General features: G+C 33.7%; 1 protein-coding gene across 1 annotated transcript; it reads right to left on the reverse strand.

The window, feature by feature from the left end:
* Positions 1–928: 928 nt before the first annotated feature.
* Positions 929–11,261, reverse strand: LOC101893606 (uncharacterized). The gene is made up of 3 exons (XM_005188638.4): positions 11,098–11,261; positions 7,515–7,573; positions 929–1,495 (listed from the first exon to the last, which is right to left on the reverse strand). Exons 1-3 carry the CDS (start codon positions 11,116–11,118, stop codon positions 1,186–1,188), a joined length of 390 nt encoding a protein of 129 aa, XP_005188695.1. The 5' UTR covers positions 11,119–11,261; the 3' UTR covers positions 929–1,185.
* Between the last annotated feature and the right edge of the window lie 14,531 nt (positions 11,262–25,792).

Consider the following 25,792-nt stretch of genomic DNA (forward strand, 5'->3'; position numbering starts at 1 on the left):
ATGCTTATATCTTAAGAATGGCTGGACCGATTTTGACAAATTTTGTCAATTCAGAATGCCCTATTGGCATAAAAGAATAAAATCTAAAAAATCGCATAAAAAGATGCCAATAATGATGCTAGTAGATTTTGTAGTATTTTGCGAGATTTTTTTTATTTTTTCATATTTTTCATCGCATGCGATTTTTTCAATTTGACTTATAATATTGAAGTATACATTTTGTAATATTTTTCACCTTAAACACAGGTTGAGGTTTTCATATACAGATTGCAATTATCGTCCGATCCTCACGAAAATTATCACAGAGGTAGGGTTAGCCTCAGAAGGGCTATGCCTATTGTTTTCAAAGATGTCCGCAATATATTTAGGGGTTCAAATCACACAAAAAAAAGAAAAAATGATCACCTGATCACACAATTGAAGCCAATCGACACGCTTGGGAAGAGAGTTAAGAACAGGGAAGAATTCTAGCATTTTGGATGACCATTGGATTATATTTAGCTGTAAATGGACAACAACAACTAAGAGTACGACCTAGTGCGTAAATATTGCGCAAATGTCCCTGGTCAAAATGCTAAGGGTAATATCTGGGCAGTGCTCCGTGACATAATTGTTTAAAGCGAAATCTTCCAATTTGGATTTGGACATAAAGGGCTTCTAACATATTGTAGTGTTGTAGGGTATGACATGGTCTGCCCACACGACTATAGCCTTTGCTTACTTTTTAAATTTTGAATTGTCGGTCTAAGTAAGATTTTTATATTTTTTTGTCTATGACATGTGGAGAAACAATTCTTGGACTGTAGCCAAGTGTAAAGCAATTTTCTTCTAATTTTCTTTTAAAGGAACACATTTTATTTAATTTTCTTCACATCTATCCTTAGTAAGAAGATTACAACAAATTTCCGCATTATTTTTTTAATTCCATTTTTATTTAGTAATTCATTTAATAACTACAACTACTAAACAAAAAAAATTGTACAACAAATATAGTTTATAATTCATTTAATAAAAAAACGAAAACAACAATTAAAACAAAAAATATTTACAAAATAAAACAAATAGAAATATTTAAATACTCAAAGAGATACTTAAACTAGACAGGTAGTAGTGGTGGTGGTGGTGAAGAGGAAAACAAAACAAATACTGGGACTAAAATAGGGATTTCTCTATTGACTAATTATTTTACCATCCAGATGAGGACCAGCCTTTGTGAGAGTCACTGCTGACAATGTATTCGCTGCTGTGGCCACCATGATAACCGCCATGGTGATCTTCATGATGAACATGGACGGGTACATGCACGGGCACATGGACGATCTTTTCAACGGGCACATGGACAATTTTCTCAACGGGTACCTCTTTGACAACTTCTTTGACGACCAACTTTTCGACGGGCACCTCTTTCACAACCTCCTTGATGACGGGCACCTTCTTGACATGGTGATGATGGATGGTGTGAACTTTGTATGGCACGTGAATGGTGTGATGTTCACTGTAAGAGGAGGGGGAAAATATTAAATTAATGACAAAGTTAAACAAATAACAATTTTAGCATTCACATCCATTCATTCATTCATTCATTCATTCACTCGGAATGACACCTAATGTGCGAGAAGGGCACATAATTATGTTAATGAAAGTGAAAATGTTGTTTATAGCCTTTTTAATGATGTCTGTGAACTTGAGGCCTGCGTGTTTATGAAATCCGCATTGCATTAAGGTGTCAAATGCAGTAAAAAGCGAATAAAGGCAAAAAACAAAAATGAAAAATGTGTTCCAAAACAAACAACGAAGAATCCCTCCAATGACATGTCCAATGAATGATAATGAGCTTCTGCACAATCAATTGTTTTGTGTATTCCGCATAATTATAACCCGGCTACTTATTGCGTTTTGTTGTTACCCTCTGCCAGTGTGTGCTGTGCCAGCGTTTAAACGACTTTGCCGGTAGAGTGTTGTATTTTTGGTCGCTTATTGGATTTTAATATCTGGCTGTGTGACAATAAACGATAAGTGGTGTTCAGCCAACTCGTGCCAACGAACTATCAAAATCATCAACAAAAAAAAAAGCAACAAAAATACAAACACACTCACATAATTATTTCATGATTGCATTACAGTTATCAGCCAACGTCTGACAATTGCAATAAAAATAATAAAATCTTATAAACACACCGGTAACAATGTGAACTTAATTATTTAATAAAACACACCACGGCACACGCACACACACATAAACGTAGAGATGAAATGGCATTAGCAATAAAAAAGACTGGCAATTATTTTGAATCAAAAAATAAAGCATTTCTTTCTTTGCCTTATCCGCTGGAAAAGCAAAATAACAAAACCGGCAAAACAAATATTTCAATGAAATTTGTAACGGAATTCCACTTTGGAGTGCATAAAAACATTAAAGTGGTGTGGTTTTTTAACCCATTGGGGGTACACATTTATATTTATAAATTACTATGTCACTTGAACTAGTTTCTCCTACAAGAAAAAAGTTTGGCGCTTAAGTCTTTTGATTTCCTTGGTTTAAAATCAAGTTTGTGTCTTGAGTCTTAAGATTAGTTCAACATTTTTAACTAGAAATTAAGAGTTAAATTAAGTGGGTCACCAGGGGTTTGGTTTGGAGACTCCCTGGCCAACAGTTCGCCTAAAAAAGAGGAATTAAAAATTATGTTTGTGTGTTAAGTCTTTTCTATAGTTGAACATTTCGATCTAGAAGTTGTAGTATGAGGGCCAATGGAAGTTGATTTAAAAATACCTTTTCAGTGCCATCAGCTCTTCTATAAAGGGCTCTGGCTGTCAGATCGTCTATAAAGACTCCCTGGCTGTCAGCTCGTCTACAAAGACTTCCTGAGCCTTCAGCTCGACTATAAAAACTCTCTGAGTCTTCCGCTTGTTTATAAAGACATTTTTTGCTTTCATTCAATAAAATTAAAAAAAAAAAATGTATAAAATGTTTGACTTTGTTGCAGTTTTTTTATCTCACCTTCTAATATCTTCCCCCAGAACACGTGTCAATAAGAATATCATGGCTATTCATAAATTTAATATATTCCATCTTCATTCGATATCAGATTTTGTCTTAGTAGAAATAATGGGATGTGTGAAATTTGAAGAGAATTAGATGCTCTATTCGCATTTTATTCAAAATTTTGACCTTTCGTGAAGAGTGGTACCAGAAGGAATTGGCCGATATCTATCATCTTCACAACTGATTCTGTGTTGATAAAAATGTTTAGATATGCCAAGTTTGAAATAAATTAGATGCTAATTTCTCGTTTTACGAGCTCAATGATTGAGGAGGTGGTACCAGAAGGAGTGAACCGATCTATCTCATTTGTACATCCAATCTTACGTTTATAATATTGGTATGGGTGAAATTTGAAGACAATCTGACTCTTATTTCACATTTTTTAAGATTTTAATTATTGCAGATGTTGAGGTATTTGGTGGAGGTATTTCATGGGGTAGGCCGATATCTTACGTTTTCACACCTGACTTAGCACTGACAAAAATATTGGGTTTTGCAAAGTTTGCACATAATCGAATTATCCTATCTCTTTCTTTGAGGTAAAACATTTTCTTTGAAAGTTTTGATCTTCTTACGAGTGGGCCAATGTTGCCCATCTTCGAACCCGATCTAAGTTCGACAACAATATTACGATTTACCAGGCTTCGACCTAATCTAAAGCCGTTATTTCGATGAGACACGTTTTCGTCGTATTAAATGATATATACCCTCTGTTGTCATATGGCTGTGGTCCCTGATTATAGATTGGATATTTTCCAATATATCATACACAACCGGTTTGTGTCTCAATTCTTTCGTTTTGAGCACTTTTGTCCAATAATGAGCAGTAAGTTTTTTTTTTTTCAGTTTTCATACTTTTTTTGGTGACAGATTATAAAATAATTCTTTAGAGCCGCATTTGAGGCTGGACGAAATTTTGTGGTCTTTGATAGATAGAGCATTTGATACATTTTTTCTACAAACAGAAGGCCTATAGCAATTCCGTAAAATATCTTCACAAGATACTTTGTATACTTCTTCCGAATGTAATAGAAAACCTACTATACATGTTCTTAAAATGAATTTCCTTCTATGGGTCCAGATTAAAGTCTTTGCCCAAAATGGCTAAGCAACAAGCAAGTCCTTCGTTTTCAAAAAATTGCTAAATGAACTGGGCATAATTTGGTATTTTTCGTAATATTTCTTGTAAAGATTCATGATTCCTATTTTCAATTAAATAAATCCTAATACGCAGACAGTATGACCACTGAAAACTAGTTGAATTTGTTAATATCATACACACGAGATTTATCATTTTCTTGCCATTTCGTAAATTTATATTTTTGCAAACAAATTTGTGTTGGAATATTCAAAGAAAAAAAAATGCTTTTAAATGTTGCCAAAGTCACTTGTTGTTTTCCAATATGCTGCAGCCTTAAATCGTGCGAATAAAGAAGTTTCAAATTTAAGCACTGAACAGTACGACATTTCTGTTTTCAAACCACACAAGCAATTCGATGGTATTTGATATGAGTTTCTTAATTTCGGTTATGATAACCAGTTTCCGTCTGAAGTCTTTCATTCGGAAAATGTATGTGTCAAATCAAATGAAGAGGAAGATTGTTGAATTTTCGTAGTTTTTCTGGCGACATATTTATGAACGTGTTTAAAATTGCAAAATTGATTATTTTGACACAAAAATGAAAATGAATAGGAAAATGTAATTCCTTAGCAAACGAAAGACTTAAGACACAAACATTATGTTAGAACAACATTTGCAAAAGACTTGGCTTGTGAAACCGAAATAGGTTTGGATTGTGAAATATCAACTTTTTGAAAAGAAGTTGTATAAATTAAATTACTTAGTAATATTTTAGGCAATTTTCTTTAAGATATATATGCTAGTGCTTAAATTTTTGTTTACTAGTTGGTGTATTTTTTATACCCTACACCACATAGTGTTAAGGGTATTATGTCATGGAGAAGGAAGTGAGATAGACCCATAGTTACTTTTGAGGATCTTCATAGAATCGCTTTCTGAGTCGATTTATGCATATTAGTCCGTCCGTTCTTCACATGTATTTCTATGAACAAAACGCAAGGCACACTTATTATTCCTGAGAGATGATAATTTCCAAACAATATTAGTTTGGCTCAAGGACGAACCCTATTGAAATTAGGTTCAAATTTAGATATAGCTCCCATATATATCTTCAACCGATTTCGGGTTCATTGTGCACCAAATTGGCCATATCAGTCCAAATGACCTGACTTTTGGCACATCCGACCGAATTCAGTCTAGAAGCAAATACTTCAAATTTTGGTTAAAATCGTGTCAGATATATCTATAGCTCCCATATATATGTTTCATCAGATTTGGTGTTAAAGTCCCTCACATGCATAATATTCACTCCACAACAATGATATTTGAAACGGGACATCGGATACAGCTCGAAAATGCCTCTGCCAAATTTTGCCGAGATCGGTTCAGATTCATATGTACCTTCGATATACATCTTTATAGGATTTTACGATTATTGCCCACCATATATGTAATATCAACCAAAATTCGATAGATTTTTTCATATTCAACCGGTCCGGTATATGTATTGCTCCAATAAATATTTATTAATATAATTTTTATCGAAGTCATATCATGCACTATACAGCAATGTTATTTTGTATTACAGGTACAAAACCCTCAGTCAAATTTGTTAAAAATCGACTCAGAGTTGGTTATAGTTCCCGAATTGTGACTACTCTAAAGCCATGATAGACATTCAAATAAGTTAGTCTGTTTTACTTCACATAAATTCGAAGTATAAACTTTTCTTGTAACGGGAGCTCTACTAAATACGCATAGTGGTATAGGGTATCATATAGTCGGTCCCGTCCGACATTTGACCTTTCCCTGCTGGTTATCTTTGGGGTCAAGATGTCGAAATGTAAGTAGACTAGGAGTAGACACCATGTCATAAAACAATGGGTTAATTCGATGACGCAGATCGCCTCCAATTAGATGTTAAGTGCCAACATTAATCCAATCATAAAATATTTCACAGGCAATTCATGTTTCGATTGAAAGCAAACAACAGAGACAGGCAGATAACTAGCCAGTTTGTTGTTAAACAAAGGAAATTGAAGAGGAAAATGCCATGGTTTTTAAGGATACATTCACTTGAACTGGCGCTTCGAATGATGTAATGGGAGGCATTATGAGAGCAATGTTTGAGTTACAGAGATTTGCCATGAAAATAGTCAGGAGCGTAGATAAAAAGCATTTTCAAATGTTGCTTGAAGATGAAGCTAGGATCATGAATTTCAGTATTAGGGTAACGAATAAAAATGTGAATATAGAAAGGATTTTAGGTATTCTACAGAGACAGAAATATTCTACCTAAACATCAGGTGTTGCTACCTAAACATGAAGCGTTCTACCTATTATGATTTGAAAATATCGAGAAATAGTTACTTCGGGCAGAAAATAAACCTATCTTTTAATATGTTATTCAATTTTACGCTACTAACGCCATCTATCGGAACGTAGCAGCAAAGACATGAAAGTAACAACTAAACACTAAAAAATTGCATACTTCTTGGCTGAAGAAAAAAAATCGATCAAGAATCCTCGTCGCAAAATCGAATGCAAAAGGACGACTTTGTAACTTTTATTACAGCCAAAGATCTATCCAATTCCAAAAGTTGATAAATCAGTAAATCAAATATTGGATTACGTATCCCTAACCTTTAGTAGTGCAAACTAGTATGATATACCCTAAAAGTGAAATATCCTACTAATACTAAATGAGGAGTGACTAGATAGGAGTTACTATTGATAACACGATTTGAAATATGAAATTGGCTCTGAAAGGTTTGAAATGTGCAAAAAGTTTGCCAATTACTTTCAAATGCGCACCATCTATTAATATCGGGCGGACAAGTACTGGATTTCTTACAAATATAAATTAATGTGCATACTTTTAGGCTAGGGCCAACGTTCTCCTCAGGAAAATAATAGACCAGCTACGGCATTGACAAAAACAAAAATCCCATTTTTTAAATTATGATACACATTTTCATAGATAGATGGCAAAGCAATAAACCTTTTGCCGGTCTCCATTCATAACACAATTGTGATTTTCTCGAATATACCATCAAACCCCGCACAAAGAAAGATAATCGGAGAAAAACGCACACACACACACCGAGACACAACTTACGCCTGCAATATGTTAATGAATAGCAAAAAATGCCACCAACAATGCAAAATAAAATAGATTGCATGGCAGCAATCTTGGCCATGGGAGTGATAGCCAACTTTGCATGTCCGTTTGTCTGTCTGTGTCTTTCTATTCATTTATTTGTCTATCTGTTGGTTTGTTGGCATAATTGACAACGATAATTATGTGTTTCTGGATAATGTAATGCCAAATGAAAAAAAAAAAAACAAAACAAAATAGATTACATTCGCCACGGGCATGGAAATACTTACTGTTTGCCAAAGAAGCCTCCTGGAGTGGCATAAGCCAAGCCGATCAAAGCCAAAAGTAGCTGAAATGAAAAAAGCAAAAAAAAAAATGAAATAAAATTATTTTGTTGTTTATTTGTCTGTCTTTCTGTCCATTCATTCATTAGTTAATGCAAATTAATTAATACAGAAATTATGGCAAACAAAAGGTGACGAGACGATCGTTATAAACGAGAAATGAACTGAAGTTATGTCGGACTTTTGTTCGCTGTTGTAAATTTGAATGGAATGAAAATTGTTATCAAATTTTTGTTATTGTCCAAGGGACATTTTTTTATCTTTTGTTATTTAATTTGGATGAGTTGTAGATTAGGTATAGGTATTTGTAGTAGCTTTGTGTTTGACTGAATGACTTGTAGGAAACATTTTTGATATCTATGTTTATTATCCAAGGAAAAAATGTTGAATTTTTCAATGCAAAAAAAAAAAAAAAATAAAATAAATAAATAAAAAATAACCGACGTAAATTATAGCTGTAGAATATAATATCGCCGTATCTTGCTGAAATTTTACAAACTTACTTAAAGATTACATGTGCTTCAAAAACACGGAAGTAAGGTTATTTTACCCAAACCCGCCACAATAGCTTAATAGCCAAAACAATAACGAAGTCGCATTTTAAAGAAAATAAGAACAGGATGTTCAAGGTGAGAAGAATTCTATCAGTTCTTTAAATTCCTAAACGAGAAAAGAGCATTTGTCGTTTTTTATTTATATTCAATTAACACCGTTACATATCCCATAAGGCCATGGACAGTTCCAAAAACTTCCATAAATGACTACTTTACTACTGTTTGTAACATGGAGAAGGAAGCGAGATAGATGCATATTTACTTTTGAGGATCTTCATAGACTCACTCTGGATCGATTTATGCATGTCAGTCCGTCTGTCCGTCCATGTATTATTGTGAACAAAATGCAGGTCGCATTTATTATCCGATTGAGATGAAATTTCCCAAACTATACTTGTTTGACCCAAGGATGAACCCCATTGAGATTGGTGAGAATCGGTTCAAATTTATATATAGCTCCCATATATATCTATAAAAGATTTCGGGTTAATTGTGCATCAAGTAGTGAATATCAGTCTGGAAGCAAGTACATAATATTTGGTGAAAATCGCTTCAGACATAGCTATAGCTCCCATACAAATACACATTCCTGATATGCACTTCACAAGAATGATATTTGGTAACAGATATCCAGAAAAACCTCTGTAAAATTGTATCGAGATCGGATCAGATTTGGATATAGCTCTCATATACGGATATAGCTGATATCTTTATCCGATATCAGGTTTATTGTGCGCCAAATGGCTTATATTAGCCTTAATGGAATGAATCTTGGAAATTCCGAGGAATTCAGCCCAGAAACAACTACTTAAAATTTTGGTGAAAATCGGTTCAGAAATAGCTATAGCTCCCATATATATGTTTCAATCGATTTAGGGTTTCAAGTCCCTCACATGCGTAATATGCACTCCACAACAATAATCTTTGGTAGCAAATATCAGATACAGCTCAGAAATAAGTGTTTCAAATTTTGTTAAGATCGGTTCAGATTTGGAAAAAGCTCCCATATATATCTTTATCCGATTTTAGGTTTATTTTGCTCCAAATGGCTTATATCAGGCCAAATGAACTGAATCTTGACAATTCCGACTGAATTCATCCTAGAAACAAGTACTTCAAATTTTCATAAATCAGTTCGGATAGAGCTATAGCTCCCATATATATGTTTCATCCGATTTGATGCTAAAGTTCCTCACATGAGTAATATGCACTCCACAACAATGATATTTTATACTGGGCATGAGACGCTGCTCGAAAATACCTCTGCCAAATTTTATCGAGATCGGTTCAGATTTGTATACACCTTCGATATACATCTTTATAGGATTTTACGGTTATTGTCCACCATATATGTAATATCAACCCAAATTGGATAGATTTTTTCATATTCAAGCGGTCCGGTATTGCTGATGTATTGCTCCAATAAAAATTACTTAATATAATTCTTATCGAAGTTATATCATGTACTATGCAGCAATGTTATTTGGTACTAGAGGTACAAAAGCCTCCGTCAAATTTGTTGAAAATCTATTCAGAGTTGGTTATAGTTCCCAAATTGTGACTACTCAAAGGCCATAATACCCATTCAAATAAGGTTCATGGTTGGTGTGATCTACTTCACAAAAAATCCCAATATAAAGTTTTTTACTAAATTCGCATAGGTATAATATAGCCCGACTTTTAACCTTTACTTACTATTGTTTTTAATGGTTGAAAATTGTTTTGTTTGGACATATCAGCTGATTGCTTGTTATTTCCGGTATGCTGTCTACTGTGTTTGGTCCATTTCGACCCCAAAATATTTTGCAATCATCTCCCCCTATCTTAGGCGGACATACGACTTAGCTCGGCGAGAAAAGAAGATCCATATGTAACACCCTATGTCTTCGACCAATATTTCCAAATGTTACATAATTTTTAGCCTAATCAAACTAATAGTACCCCCAACACATAGTGTTGTAGAAGAACTTAAGAGATCCCTTTGTTGACTTGTTTGAGAGTTAAAATTTTCGACGATAATACATAATCCTCGTATTATTATTAATAAAATTGTTATTATTGAAATGAAGACATGCATAAATCGACTTAGAAATTGATTCTCTGAAGATCCTCAAAAGTAACTATGGGTCTATCTCGCCTCCTTCTCCATGTTACAAACAAATGCACAAAGACATAATTCCCTTACCAGTATGTGGTGTAGGTTATAAACACTCTGATAAGTTAAGGTACTAGAAGGAGTCGACCTATATAGTCCTTCTTTAGACAAAGTTTGGATAAAACAAGGTACTCATTATGAGAGATAGCTAACCTAAGAGACAAACACACGGAAGTGGTTAGATCAGTTCCAAATATCATGGAAGGGATTTTGCCCTAAGATAGGTTTAACACATTAATTCTTCGAGTGAATCTTGAAAATAATTGAAACGAGACTTAAAATCTCGAATACATGCCAGTAAAACATAATTTTTTCAGAAAACGGATGTAAGATTATCCGCATGTTTCAACTTATCAATAACATTTGACGGACACTATATCACAGTTTCACTCTCTCTCTCTCTCTATATATTCTTGGCTTCTGGCTAATTCCTCTTTTCTTCAATATTTTACATTTTTAATTATTCTTTGGCACACCATGAAAAAACGTGACTGAATTTCGTTTCGTCATATGAAGAATGAATTACAAAATCATACACTTTCCCACGACATGTAGACAAATTCTGAATAATAAATTCAAACTATTTTTCTATTTCAATATCCATTGTATTAATTATTCTTTTGTATTGAAGTCTTTCAATTCTGATGATGTTTATGTCAAAGCAATAGTTCCAGTGATAATTCTTTTGATTGATTTACAACTTTGTGACACCATCGTTTTTTTTTTCATTTCATTTCACTTTTCGTTTAGATGCCTTTTCATGTTCAGTTCATTCACTCTTTATTGTTGTTGTGTTTTTTTATTTTTGTTTTTAACTTACAATAACTTTAAGACTGGTCATATTTCTGAATGGATTTATTTCTGGAATAACGATTTAAAAATTCAATTCAAAGTTTTAATCCTTGTAGCAGTTGTGAAGGATAATCCAAAATTTATTTGGCGATGTTGATGAAGGTTTTGGCTTTCTTGGCTTATAATACCAAATTGAAAAATGAACTGATAACCAAACATGGCCTGCACATGGTTTATATACTCTATATGAAGACCATGGTTTAAAACAATTCATTTTTTTGGTTTTGTTTTTATTGGTGGCATTGTTGTTGTTGTTGTTATGGTTATTGTGGTGTATTTTAAAATTTCCAATGTAAACCAAAAGCCAGTCACTCATTCAGTCAGTAAGCCAGCAAGCAGACAAGTTAGTTAGTAAGTCTTTGCAGCATTGCTGGTTTACAGTGAGCGAGTAACATGGCGAAAGAGAGAGTGGTCTCTTCATTATGTTGAGACGAAGACGCATCGTCACCAGTCATAACAGACTGAGCAACAGCTACCAACTGTACAGAATTGCACTAAACCTTTGGGAGCTTTGTGGAGTTGTACAGAGTGTACGATAGACATACAAGACTCCTGAATATTTAACAGGGGTTGTGAGTGTTGCATAGATGAAATGTTAAGTGAGGTCGTGCATCAACTGTTGCTACAACAATGAAGGATTTTTCCAGAAGGCCATTCATCGGATTTTGTCATAGAGTACAAATGCAAATCTGAAAGATGAAAATTTCCAAGAGAAGGAGTGAGGATATTTGTTGACTGCAGTCAATTTCAAAAGGATTTAAATTTCTAAAAACATTTTTTATGAAAATCTATAACTTTGACAGCTTCATTTAAATGTTTGATACTGAAAATCAGTCACATAGGCCAATTTCAGTCATATACAGGTACTGTCTGGTGTTTTCATCTGTGATTAGCACATTCCATCGCAGCCCGGCTGTACTAACCAATTTTTATGCCAACAGAAAATTAATATGTTAAGTTCGTCATTCCGTTTGTAACTCTTCGAAATAATAAATGTAGACCTAACAAGGTAAACATATTCTTTATCAGCGTAAAATTCTAAGACGATTTAACCCTGTCCGTCCGTCCGTCTGTCTGACCGTATGCCCGTCTGTTGTAATCACGCTATGGTCAAAACGAAATAACATAGGAAGCTAAAATTATGTACAGATCAGTCTTTTGCTTCTGAGTATTTTACCTCCTGTAAGAATTTTCTATGTAGGTCCAAGATATCGTACGTCCATAATATAGCGGTACCTCCCGCTATTCGGTATTTTGATGATTGTAGCTAAAGTTTTTAATGGAATTGTCTGAAATTCCACACAAGGAGTTCCTTCCGAGTACTTTACTCCCTGGAAGAGAGTTGTCTATATATGTCAATGATATTTTATATTTCCCATATAACGGTTCCTCCCTATATTCGGTATTTTGATGATTGTAGCCAAATTTTTCTATGGAATTGTCTGAGAATCCACATACGGAGTTGCTTCTGAGTACTTTACCCGCTGTAAGAGAATTGTCTATATAGGTCCACGATATCGTATATCCCCCATTTAACGGTACCTCCCTACATTCGGTATTTGGATTATATTCGGTATTTTGATTATTGTAGCTAAATTTTTTATGGAACTGTCTGAAATTCCATACAAAGTGTCCCTCTGAGTACTTAACTCTCTGGAAGAGGATTGTCTATAAAGGTCCACGATATCGAATTATTCACCGGAATTGTTTCAAATTTGATGATATTAGCGACATTATTGATCGGAATTGTTCCAAATTTCGTATGTGAAGTTCGGAATCGATACAACCACCTATGACAAAAAAATAACTTATACAGGTCTGCGTCTTTCATTTGAGCGATATCCTTCAAAATGGAGGAGAGTATAAATTAGCTTATTTTTGACTTGTTTTATAAAAATTTTATAAATGACTAGACTATCATTAGTTTGTAATGATTATTTATGAGTTTTAAATTTGAGCTTGTACCTGAAATCATTCAAACTGTTTCAAATGAATTTATTAAATAGAAATAGTATTAAAATTTCGATTATTGGTATTGAAATTTCCCCATATGGTAGTCCGCATCATAAAAAGTCAATATTGTCCTCTCTTTTGACGTAGATGTCATAAATTGTCAAACGGTCGATTTTAGTTATTGTGTAGATCCTAAAACAAATTCCCTAACCGAAATAGCAGTAATGTAGAATTTATGACTACCAAAGATTAGAATTTTTGGAAGTGACATCTTGATATTTTTACTAAAACAATTATAATGCTTCAAGATTGAATATAGCTGTGGTATCAACCGATCCTTATGTAGATAATGTAATTTGCTTTTTTGAGATCTCATTTGGTTTTCGATATATATCTATATATATAAAAATCAATTGTTGTTTGTTGGTAACGGAATCAGTTGAAAACGGCTGGACCGATTTGCATGATTTTTTGTACAAACGTTCGTCATACCCCGAGTTAGGGTTTTAAAGAAAAAAATATTGACCACGCCTGCTCTTACGCCCACTATTTCGATTTATCTAAAATCCTTATATTTGCTTAAATAATGAAGATATCGGTTTGAGAATTATTAATGAGATACTGTTGGCTTTCCATCCAACCGTAAGTATTTATTTAGGGGCTGAGGAACGCGCCTACTTTTACTACGCTTATAACATAAAGACCGCTGGTCTGATTTTAACGATTCAGATAAATTCGGAATTGCCTCTTGGCAGAAAATCATAAAAACCAAAAAAATTGCATAAAAATGTGAAATTTTGAACATTTTCATTTTGACTTTTAAAATGTACAATAGTAATGTTTTATTTTGCATGCTTTTTTTTTTTTTTTCATTTTGACTTACTATTTTCGAATGTACATTTGTACACTGTTATTTATAGATTATATGTATTTATTGGGTAATACGAATAATATCATTTCAGAAGAGAATAAGATATGAAAATTCTAAAATCGGGAAAAATCGAAAATTTTCCAATGGAATCGAATTTCAAAATAATAGTACATTCTACAGACAAACTATATAAACACCTTTAAAAATTTGCCGTAAAAAAAATCAGCGAACCAGTTGAAGATTATTTTTATTTTTTCAATTCTTACTTTTTTCTATATTGAAGTGTACATTTCTTATTGTTTTCAATTCTGAATGAATAATATTAAAAATGAAATGAGTGCGTAATACGATGTCAAATGGCGATTTTTCATGTATAAAATTGAAGATTCGAAGATCCAAACACATTTATACAAACAAAAATGACCGAAAAAGCATTTTGGGGTTCATTTGGACCTGCTTCTTTCATATGACAATAAATTGTCAAATGAGAACACAAAATGCAAAATACATTGGGACTGTAATCAGTCAAATATCGACTATAAAGGACGCAAAAAATAAATTCTTTCTAAACATTCAAGATACCTTTAATCGCTTTGGCAGGTCATGATATGGGTCATAACCCCCGATAACGGAACAACCTAATTTCATGTATATTCTACATTTTAACCATATTGTTCGTACTAATTTTAGCTAATGTTGATAATTTAAGAAGAAGCCATCCTTGCAAAAAATGATCACGATCTGGTATCACCATCATATGATTTAAGGTATTTTCGGAGTCTTGGCCACTTTTTTAATTTTTTGGCCCTTTGGCCATCTTTGTTTCTAAGGGGAAAGAAAACCTCTTCTTATAAAATTTTTATTTTTCGGAAAAGGGCGCATCTTAGTCTTGAGGTTACCTGGGGTAAAAAACCCTGTGGTAGAAAATCATCTTATAGATAATTATCCACATAGGCATTTATTTAAGTATAGTCCCCACATTAGTATACCCCCAAGTCCACCTTCCCAACCAATGTGTGGTCAGAAAAGAGAATTTGGTATTCTATTGAATTTGTAACCCCTAAGAGAATATTGGTTGGGAACGTAGATTTGGGATGTACATGAAGATTTGTGGCAGAAACATGAAAAAAAATACGAAATTATAAAGTAACTTTATTGGATCTCCACCGCACAATTTAAATGACAAACAACTAATGTCCATCTTACTGTAATCGGAGCAAAAGAGTAATTTTTTTTGGCTATTCTGACAACATTCTGCCTTCAAGTAAAAGGTGGACAAAACTGAATACCACGCAGTACGGGATTTTAAACGTTGGAAATACAAATTTCATATTATAGCTCATTTGAATGCTTTCTACAATATCAAAAATTGAGCTGAATTTTCACATGGGGCTATTATAAATGTTCTTTATCAACACTCAAATTAAAGCATATAGCTGAAAAATAAGATCAGGCTATTCAAAATATCTAATACCGATGGCAATTATAATTTTTGCCATGAATATTAATTTATATTTAGTCATGGAGTCATTACTTATAATAAAAATTGGAGTCATCATAATGGAGTCATTACTTATAATCAAAATTGTGCCGCCTGTGATATATCAGGCTTTAAAGACTAAAAGTACGGGCCGGCAACGCGGACCGGGCCAGCTAGTACTTCTATATAATTTTAGTACTCAGTCTTACGCTCTTTTTTTAAATTTTATTGAATGAAAGCAAAAAATGTCGGAAATAGCATGAAATTTTAGAATAAGCTTAGATTTGTTCGAATTGGTCACCTTTGGCACGAATTATGGCCTTCAAACGGCCAATGACACGCTGCCCGAATGTTGCTCTGCGGTATTTTGGCCCATTCCCGGCGAAGCACTTGCTTGAGGTGATCCACACTTTGTTATTTTTTTGTGCCAACCTTGCTTTTTAAAATACCCAGACACAATAGTCCAAAGGATTTTTATCCGGAGATTTTGGTGGCCATTGTGCGCTGGAAATGAAGCGAGGAACCTCATTTTGTAACTACTCTTGGGTGACGCGTTCTCAGTGTGACCAAGGTCCAAGGTCTGCGGCAAAAATGTTTGTGTGCCCAAGGCTTTAATACACCATCCAGAATATTTTCGCGATAATATTCGGCATTTATTCTGATGCCTCGGTCGATTAATACGAGCGGGGAGCGACCATCGGCTGTTATAGCGGCCCACACCATCGCCCTGTGTTGTTTATAAACTGCTGGACAACGAATATTTTCTCATCGGAGAAAACCATATTCGGCTGTTCACCACTTTCGGTCAAGCGAAGCAACTCTTTGGCTCTTTTGAGTCTAATTTCTTCTTTTTGGAATTTCAATGGCTTTGAGCCGAGCTCATTTTTCAATATTTGCCCTCCACCATACATAGTATGAAGGGTATATTAAGTTCGTCATTCCGTTTGTAACTCATCGAAATAATAATTTTAGACCTAACAAAGTACATTCAGCATAAAATTCTAAGAAGTCCGTCCGTCCGTCTGTTGTAATCACGCTAGAGTCAAAACGAATTAAGCAATTGAAAATAGGAAGATAGTGGAATTTTGCATAGATCAGTCTTTTCTCTGCAGGCAGGTCAAGTTCGAAGATGGGCTATATCGGTCCATGGAATTGTCTGAAATTCTACACAAGTAGTTCCTTCTGAGTACTTTTTCCCCTGAAAGAGAATTGTCTGTATAGGTCCATAACGGTACCTCCCTATATTCGGCATTTTGATGATTGTAGCCAAATATTTCTATGGAATTCCTCAATTTTTACAAACCTTACACAAAAGACAAATTTCCTCAAATATTTTTCCACCTCTTAAATCTGTATGCCAAATTACAGCCAACTTTTTTAGAAGTCTATCCATTTTCGAATTACGACAACAAAAACACCAACATTCTCCCACTGTGTTATGTTTTGTTGACAAAAAATATCCCAACGCAACCCGTAGAGGACGTCAACCGCAGTTAAGTCAATGCAAAATACCATCGTACAAACAGAGCAGAGACGAGTGTTGTTGACATGCAATTGCGTGTGGTAAGTTTTACTAAATTTTTTCAATTTATAAACTACCGGGGCAGACAAATAGCAAAAGAAAAAAGAAGAAATTAGACTCAAAAGAGCCAAAGAGTTGCTTCGCTTGACCGAAAGTGGTGAACAGCCGAATATGGTTTTCTCCGATGAGAAAATATTCGTTGTCCAGCAGTTTATAAACAACACAGGGCGATGGTGTGGGCCGCTATAACAGCCGATGGTCGCTCCCCGCTCGTATTAATCGACCGAGGCATCAGAATAAATGCCGAATATTATCGCGAAAATATTCTGGATGGTGTATTAAAGCCTTGGGCACACAAACATTTTTGCCGCAGACCTTGGACCTTGGTCACACTGAGAACGCGTCACCCAAGAGTAGTTACAAAATGAGGTTCCTCGCTTCATTTCCAGCGCACAATGGCCACCAAAATCTCCGGATAAAAATCCTTTGGACTATTGTGTCTGGGTATTTTAAAAAGCAAGGTTGGCACAAAAAAATAACAAAGTGTGGATCACCTCAAGCAAGTGCTTCGCCGGGAATGGGCCAAAATACCGCAGAGCAACATTCGGGCAGCGTGTCATTGGCCGTTTGAAGGCCATAATTCGTGCCAAAGGTGACCAATTCGAACAAATCTAAGCTTATTCTAAAATTTCATGCTATTTCCGACATTTTTTGCTTTCATTCAATAAAATTTAAAAAAAGAGCGTAAGACTGAGTACTAAAATTATATAGAAGTACTAGCTGGCCCGGTCCGCGTTGCCGGCCCGTACTTTTAGTCTTTAAAGCCTGATATATCACAGGCGGCACAATTTTGATTATAAGTAATGACTCCATTATGATGACTCCAATTTTTATTATAAGTAATGACTCCATGACTAAATATAAATTAATATTCATGGCAAAAATTATAATTGCCATCGGTATTAGATATTTTGAATAGCCTGATCTTATTTTTCAGCTATATGCTTTAATTTGAGTGTTGATAAAGAACATTTATAATAGCCCCATGTGAAAATTCAGCTCAATTTTTGATATTGTAGAAAGCATTCAAATGAGCTATAATATGAAATTTGTATTTCCAACGTTTAAAATCCCGTACTGCGTGGTATTCAGTTTTGTCCACCTTTTACTTGAAGGCAGAATGTTGTCAGAATAGCCAAAAAAAATTACTCTTTTGCTCCGATTACAGTAAGATGGACATTAGTTGTTTGTCATTTAAATTGTGCGGTGGAGATCCAATAAAGTTACTTTATAATTTCGTATTTTTTTTCATGTTTCTGCCACAAATCTTCATGTACATCCCAAATCTACGTTCCCAACCAATATTCTCTTAGGGGTTACAAATTCAATAGAATACCAAATTCTCTTTTCTGACCACACATTGGTTGGGAAGGTGGACTTGGGGGTATACTAATGTGGGGACTATACTTAAATAAATGCCTATGTGGATAATTATCTATAAGATGATTTTCTACCACAGGGTTTTTTACCCCAGGTAACCTCAAGACTAAGATGCGCCCTTTTCCGAAAAATAAAAATTTTATAAGAAGAGGTTTTCTTTCCCCTTAGAAACAAAGATGGCCAAAGGGCCAAAAAATTAAAAAAGTGGCCAAGACTCCGAAAATACCTTAAATCATATGATGGTGATACCAGATCGTGATCATTTTTTGCAAGGATGGCTTCTTCTTAAATTATCAACATTAGCTAAAATTAGTACGAACAATATGGTTAAAATGTAGAATATACATGAAATTAGGTTGTTCCGTTATCGGGGGTTATGACCCATATCATGACCTGCCAAAGCGATTAAAGGTATCTTGAATGTTTAGAAAGAATTTATTTTTTGCGTCCTTTATAGTCGATATTTGACTGATTACAGTCCCAATGTATTTTGCATTTTGTGTTCTCATTTGACAATTTATTGTCATATGAAAGAAGCAGGTCCAAATGAACCCCAAAATGCTTTTTCGGTCATTTTTGTTTGTATAAATGTGTTTGGATCTTCGAATCTTCAATTTTATACATGAAAAATCGCCATTTGACATCGTATTACGCACTCATTTCATTTTTAATATTATTCATTCAGAATTGAAAACAATAAGAAATGTACACTTCAATATAGAAAAAAGTAAGAATTGAAAAAATAAAAATAATCTTCAACTGGTTCGCTGATTTTTTTTACGGCAAATTTTTAAAGGTGTTTATATAGTTTGTCTGTAGAATGTACTATTATTTTGAAATTCGATTCCATTGGAAAATTTTCGATTTTTCCCGATTTTAGAATTTTCATATCTTATTCTCTTCTGAAATGATATTATTCGTATTACCCAATAAATACATATAATCTATAAATAACAGTGTACAAATGTACATTCGAAAATAGTAAGTCAAAATGAAAAAAAAAAAAAAAAGCATGCAAAATAAAACATTACTATTGTACATTTTAAAAGTCAAAATGAAAATGTTCAAAATTTCACATTTTTATGCAATTTTTTTGGTTTTTATGATTTTCTGCCAAGAGGCAATTCCGAATTTATCTGAATCGTTAAAATCAGACCAGCGGTCTTTATGTTATAAGCGTAGTAAAAGTAGGCGCGTTCCTCAGCCCCTAAATAAATACTTACGGTTGGATGGAAAGCCAACAGTATCTCATTAATAATTCTCAAACCGATATCTTCATTATTTAAGCAAATATAAGGATTTTAGATAAATCGAAATAGTGGGCGTAAGAGCAGGCGTGGTCAATATTTTTTTCTTTAAAACCCTAACTCGGGGTATGACGAACGTTTGTACAAAAAATCATGCAAATCGGTCCAGCCGTTTTCAACTGATTCCGTTACCAACAAACAACAATTGATTTTTATATATATAGATATATATATATATATATATATATATATATATATATATATATATATATATACAAATTGTGACAAATTGGTGTATACAACCATTGGGAAAAGGACAAAAGTCGGGCACGTAACAAATATACGTTTATATTGGAAATATGTGTGAAGTAAATCATACCAAAATGTGTATTCCGCCCATTTTTAGAGCGGTTAAATTTGAATTCAACTGAAACTAAAATAAGCTTCATCTTATTTTTTATATCGTACCAAATTTGATTGCTATAAAATTCGTACTATTTTTTGGGAAGGCTTAAAATGAACTTTTTAAGGAAAACATAAAATTCAGATAAATTCATGAAATTTTTATTTGAATTAGTAGTAAGGTAAATACCGCTCAAAGGAACCCCGTTATATGGGGTCTATACGAAGACGTGGTCCTGCATATATAATATATTGTCATAGGCTGTAGTACCCATTACGAACTGTAAATACGAAATTTTAAACAAAAAAGTTGTTTTTTTGTCATAGGAGTTATTTTTAAAAATAACTCCTGGGAAGAATATCACCATATAAAAGACAAGGGAACTGATGAGGATTGGTGGCTCTTTCGGAAAGCTACGGTATCCCGAACAAACATGCCAATACTGTTCTATTAAACAATTTCGTTAAAAAAATGTAGCCTAAATCATAGACAATTCTCTCGCAGAGGGTAAAGTATTCAGAAGGGACCCTTTGTGTGGATTTTCAGACAATTCCATTGAAAAATGAGGCTACAATCATCAAAATGCCAAATATCGGAAGGTACCGTTATATGGGGAATATACGATATCGTGGACCTTATGTATGACGCTGTAATATGTGACGTACATGATGGTTCTACGTACATGGTTCTACATTGAAAAATTTCCGCCATAATACTGTCCCTAAAATCACATGTTATTGTTAAAGCTGTGCACTTTCTGAATTTGTACAAAAATCTCCAACAAATCATTATTTTATTTTAGAATGATGACGTCAAAGACAATAATATTCTTCAAATGTTACTATAAGTCAGCAAAGAAAATATATCTATATTTCTACTCTGTATCGAAAAAATGTCCGCATCAATGTTCCAAAAAAAAAAAAAAAAAAAAAAAAAAAACACAAATATTTTCTATTTTTTGTTGTAGGCGAAAGGTGTTCAAAGAAGAAATTGTCTGCATATAAATCTCAGAAAAATTACATTCAAAACTTACATACTAAATGTGAAAAACATGTCTTGGCCTTTTTTACAGTTAATTTTATACACATCCAATCCGAGTTAAAATCTCCCTTTATTGGGAAAAGTGTTAAATGAAAAATTATTCAATATAAATTGTGAGTCTCTGAACAAATGAAATTTGTATACTTAATATGTACCATAGAAAATAGAATCATTTTTTGTTAATAAGAAAGTTTGTTTATTCTGATATAGTCTGGGTCCTGAATAGCCAGTCTGGGTTGTTGAATATGCCAAGTGCACTTGATAGTACTCATTTCATTCTCAGATTGATTGATTGAACTAATATCAAATACAATTTGTCAAAAAGTTTTCTGCAATCAAAAAAAAAAAAAAAAACATCATTCTTAGCAAAATTTGGGAAATATTGTCAAGACCCTCGAAACATGGATTTACATAGAAGTTTTTTTTTGCGAAAAAAATGTGATACCCTATTCTACAGTGTATTGTTGGGTATAAAGTCGGTTTTGCCGACAGATGGATACCACTCAGCCACTCTTCGTTTATTTGAATACTAGCTGGCCCGGTCCGCGTTGCCGGCCCCTACTTTTAGTTTTTAATGCATAATTTTTAAAGCATTATAGAACACTGATCTGAATGATTTCAAAATAGTCAAAGATAATTGGTCTTTTACACTCATTACCGTTATATAGGAATTAATTTATTTTTGTCATTAAAATTGTGCGTTGGAGAACCCATAAAGTCCATATTTTTCTTCATAGTATAATTCAATAACGATCCAAAAAAATAATATTCGTAATTTTTTCATGTTTCTGCCACAATTTGATATTTCGGAGTTTATGGCATGTAGACGTACATCCCACATCTACGTTCCCAACCAATATTCTCTTGAGAGTTAAAAATTCAATAGTATACCAAATTTTATTTTCTGACCAAACCTTGGTTAGGAAAGTGGATTTGCGGGTACACTAATGTGGGAACTATACTCAAATAAATTCCTATGTGGACAATTATCTGTAAGACGATTCTCCACACCAGAGTAGCCTAAATACATTTTTTTAGCCAAATCAATTGATGAATGTGATCAAGAGCATATAATATAGCTTAAATTATATGATGGTTATGCCAAAACGTGATAATTTTTTGCGAGGATGGTTTCTTCTCAAATTACCAACTTTTGCTAAAATGCGTATGAGTAAAATATGGTTAAAATGTAAACTATACTTGAAAAAGGATTGTACCCTTATCCGGGGGTCATATATCATGACCTGCAAAAGCGATTTAAGATATCTTGAAAGTTTAGGAAGTTTTTTTCTTTTTTTCCTAAATGTCCAATTCGCTCTACCATTTTGTACCCTTTATATTCGGTATTTCACTGATTGCCGTTCCAATGAATTGCATTTTGAGTTCTCATTGGGCGGATTATTGTAATATGAAAGAAATAGGTCCACATATAAGGGTTATACCAAAGCATTGTCCTATTCTTATAATTATTTGAAAAAATGTGTTGTTCTTCCTAAAATCTCAAATTACCAACATTTGAGGAATTTGAAAGGGGCTACATCATTTGAGGGACTACATCAATTTAGGCCGACCGTTTGTGTTTGGTTAAGCTATATAAAATGGACCCTAAAAACGTTTGATCCGAAACCCCTTTTTGGGATTTTTATGTACCAACCAAACAATTTTCCAAGTGTAATTTCCCGCAGTGTAATTACTGATTATAGCGCATAGTCACCGTATAACGTTACATGGGAGTTAAGGTTACTTTTAAGGTATCGGAAGAATTTCCCGAGGATATGAATCCTTTTCTTTCTAAATTTTCAATTTGCTCCACTATTTTGTATAGTTCGCATATAACAGTGCTCTTCATATTCGGTATTTCACTGGTTGCAGTCCCAATGAATTTTGCATTTTAAGTTCTTATTGGATGGATTATTTCCATATCTAGTCAATTTCCATTGAATTTTTTTTCGATTTTTCCCGATTTGAGAATTTTTGCCATGAGATCTCTTTTTTCGTGTTTTTTTAGAGATTTTGAAAAAGTAATTATCTTTTAACTTTGGTCTAACTGCGTTAAGTTATTTCGATATCATCTGACTGAATTCCATGCAACCCGCCATCAATTTCAGTTCTCAAGAAATCAAGTCAATTAAATAAATTGGTATTAATATTCGAATTGGAAAAAAATATAAAAAAACACTACAAATGTACATTAGAAAAAAGTAAGTCAAAATGGAAAAAATTATGCAAAATAAAACATTACTATTGTACATTTCAAAAGTCAAAATGAAAATGTTAATATATCACATTTTTACGCGATTTTTTTGAATATTATCCTTTTCGGAAAAGAGACAATTCCGAATTTGTATGAATCGTTAAAATCAGATCAGCGGATCTTGAGTTATAAGCGTAGTAACTAACACAACTTACATTTATATATATAGATATTTTGACTTGCGTTATGATTTTTTAAACTGTTGACCATTTATGGGGGGTGATTCCAAAAAAAATGAACCATTTCGTGTTGTCCATTTCGTATCTGACCTAATTCTTATATAAATGTGCCAGATTTGGGCTATATCGACTACTTCATTCACTTTTACATGAGAAATGTAGTAATTTTTGGAAAACTGAAACATGTGCGTGAGGTACCAAATATTTTGAACCGAAGTATTCCACTTCATCTAATACTGAAAAAATATTCGGATTGTAATTTGTTGGGGAGATGCCAGAAGGAGTAGGCCGATGAATTCAATATTCACATCAGATCTCAGTTCACTAAGTTTTAAAACAATCGCTGACTTGTTTCGCAAAAAATAAGATATATAAATGTTGAAAATTGTGCCCCTTGGTGGAGGAGATACCAAAAGAGGTGGACCGATATCAATCATCTTTACACAAGATCTTGTGTTAGTTGAAATATTGGGATGTGTGAAAATTTGAAGGGAATCGGATGCTTACTACGCATTTACAAGCGTTTTGGTTGTACAAAATTTTTACCATTTGTAGGGGAATTAGCAGGAGGAGTGGACAGCTAAATAGATCTTGCGTTAGCAGAAATATTGAGATGTGCTAAGTCTGAAAGTAATCGGATGCTCATTTCGCGTTTTATGAAGTTCATAGATATTCAAAATTTTGACCCGTTGTAGGGAAGGTACCAAAATTAGTGGTCATATATATTTCATCTTCACACCAGATTCTGTGTTTATAGAAACATTGTTATGTTTGCAATTTAAAGAGAGCCGGGTATATAATTTTCAATTATAAGAGATGTAATTATACAAAACTTTGACCTTTTATGGGGAAGGTACCAGAAGGGGTAGACCGACATATTCTATCTTCACACCAAATCTTGGGTTAATAAAAATATTGTGAATATAATTTTTATTTCGCTCTTTTAAGAGTTAAAATTATTCTGAATTTTTTCCCTTTGTGTGGTAGGTAGATGATATTTTCCATTTTCGCACCTGACCTAGAACTGATACAAATATTGGGATTTGCAAAGTTTGCACAAAGTGATATGATTATTTCTTGTTCTATTAGGAAAATAATTTTCTGTGAAAATTTGGAACTTTTGTGGAGGAGGTACTAGAAGGAGTGGACCGATATTAACCATCCCCGAACTCGATCTAACTTTGATAATAATATTACAATGTACATCGCTAGATCGTCCTGAACCGGATTTGGTCCAAAGAGACCTAGGGTCTAAAATCGTTATTTCGATGCAGGTTTTGGTCGTATCAAATGATATATACCCTCTCTAGTCATATGGCTGAGGGTATAGTGGAATGGTAACTCTGGTAACAATAAAAATTACGTGCGTATACGCAATAGTGGGATGAAATAAAAATCTGCTGTTATTGTTTTTCCATTCACAACGAATATTGCATGTTGCTGCCATTATTGCCTTCCATTCATAGATTTGAAGTTTTCACAAATTTACTTTGTTCGTCATCATCATTTCAAATGTCAACACAGTAAATGAAAATTGTCATTCATTCAATAAAGTAAATGCCTTTGCATGTATGTGTTTTGTTTTTGTTTACAATTTCAAATTTTAGCGAAAAAAAAATTATTTTTGATTTGTTGTTGGGATTTCTCAAGTTTTGAATGGTTTGATTTGGCCAAAGAGAATTCTCTTACAAAATTCATACAGCAAAAATTTCGATTAGGTAACAAGTGGATGCGTTCGATGGTTGCTTGGCAAGTTGGTTGGCACATGGACCAGGTGTGTTTCGTGCACTTTATGTGGTAATGCTTCTTATTATGGCCTCACGTTTTTAGTTGAAATTATTAAAATTAAAATAATGCTGTTGAAGTTCTTAGGATTTATGTGGTTATATCCAATTTATTTAGTTACTTTGTTTATCTAAAACCTCAAAAAATATTAGAATTCATGATTATGTTCGATGAGATGATGAGGAAGTCAAATGTACAGGGGTCCCATTCCAATCGACGAGGCTTGTCCGCAGGCAACATTCTTTGCGTCAATTGAATTTTGTACGGGAACAAATGCAAATCAATGCGAAGAATCCGTTGTAAAGTGGACCGAGCCATGCCCAAATGCTGAGAACGGCGTTTTTGGGATGTTCTCTCAACACTGGCTCGTACGGCAGCGATATTCTCGGCCGATCGCCTTGGTCGACTTTTATATGGCTTCTTCGGATTAGAAAGAGCCTTACCAGTCGAAAATTTTTCGTATAAACGCTTAATGGTGTTCTTAGAAG

Source organism: Musca domestica, unplaced genomic scaffold, assembly GCF_030504385.1.
Source record: "Musca domestica strain aabys unplaced genomic scaffold, Musca_domestica.polishedcontigs.V.1.1 10, whole genome shotgun sequence".
Lineage (NCBI taxonomy): Eukaryota > Metazoa > Arthropoda > Insecta > Diptera > Muscidae > Musca > Musca domestica.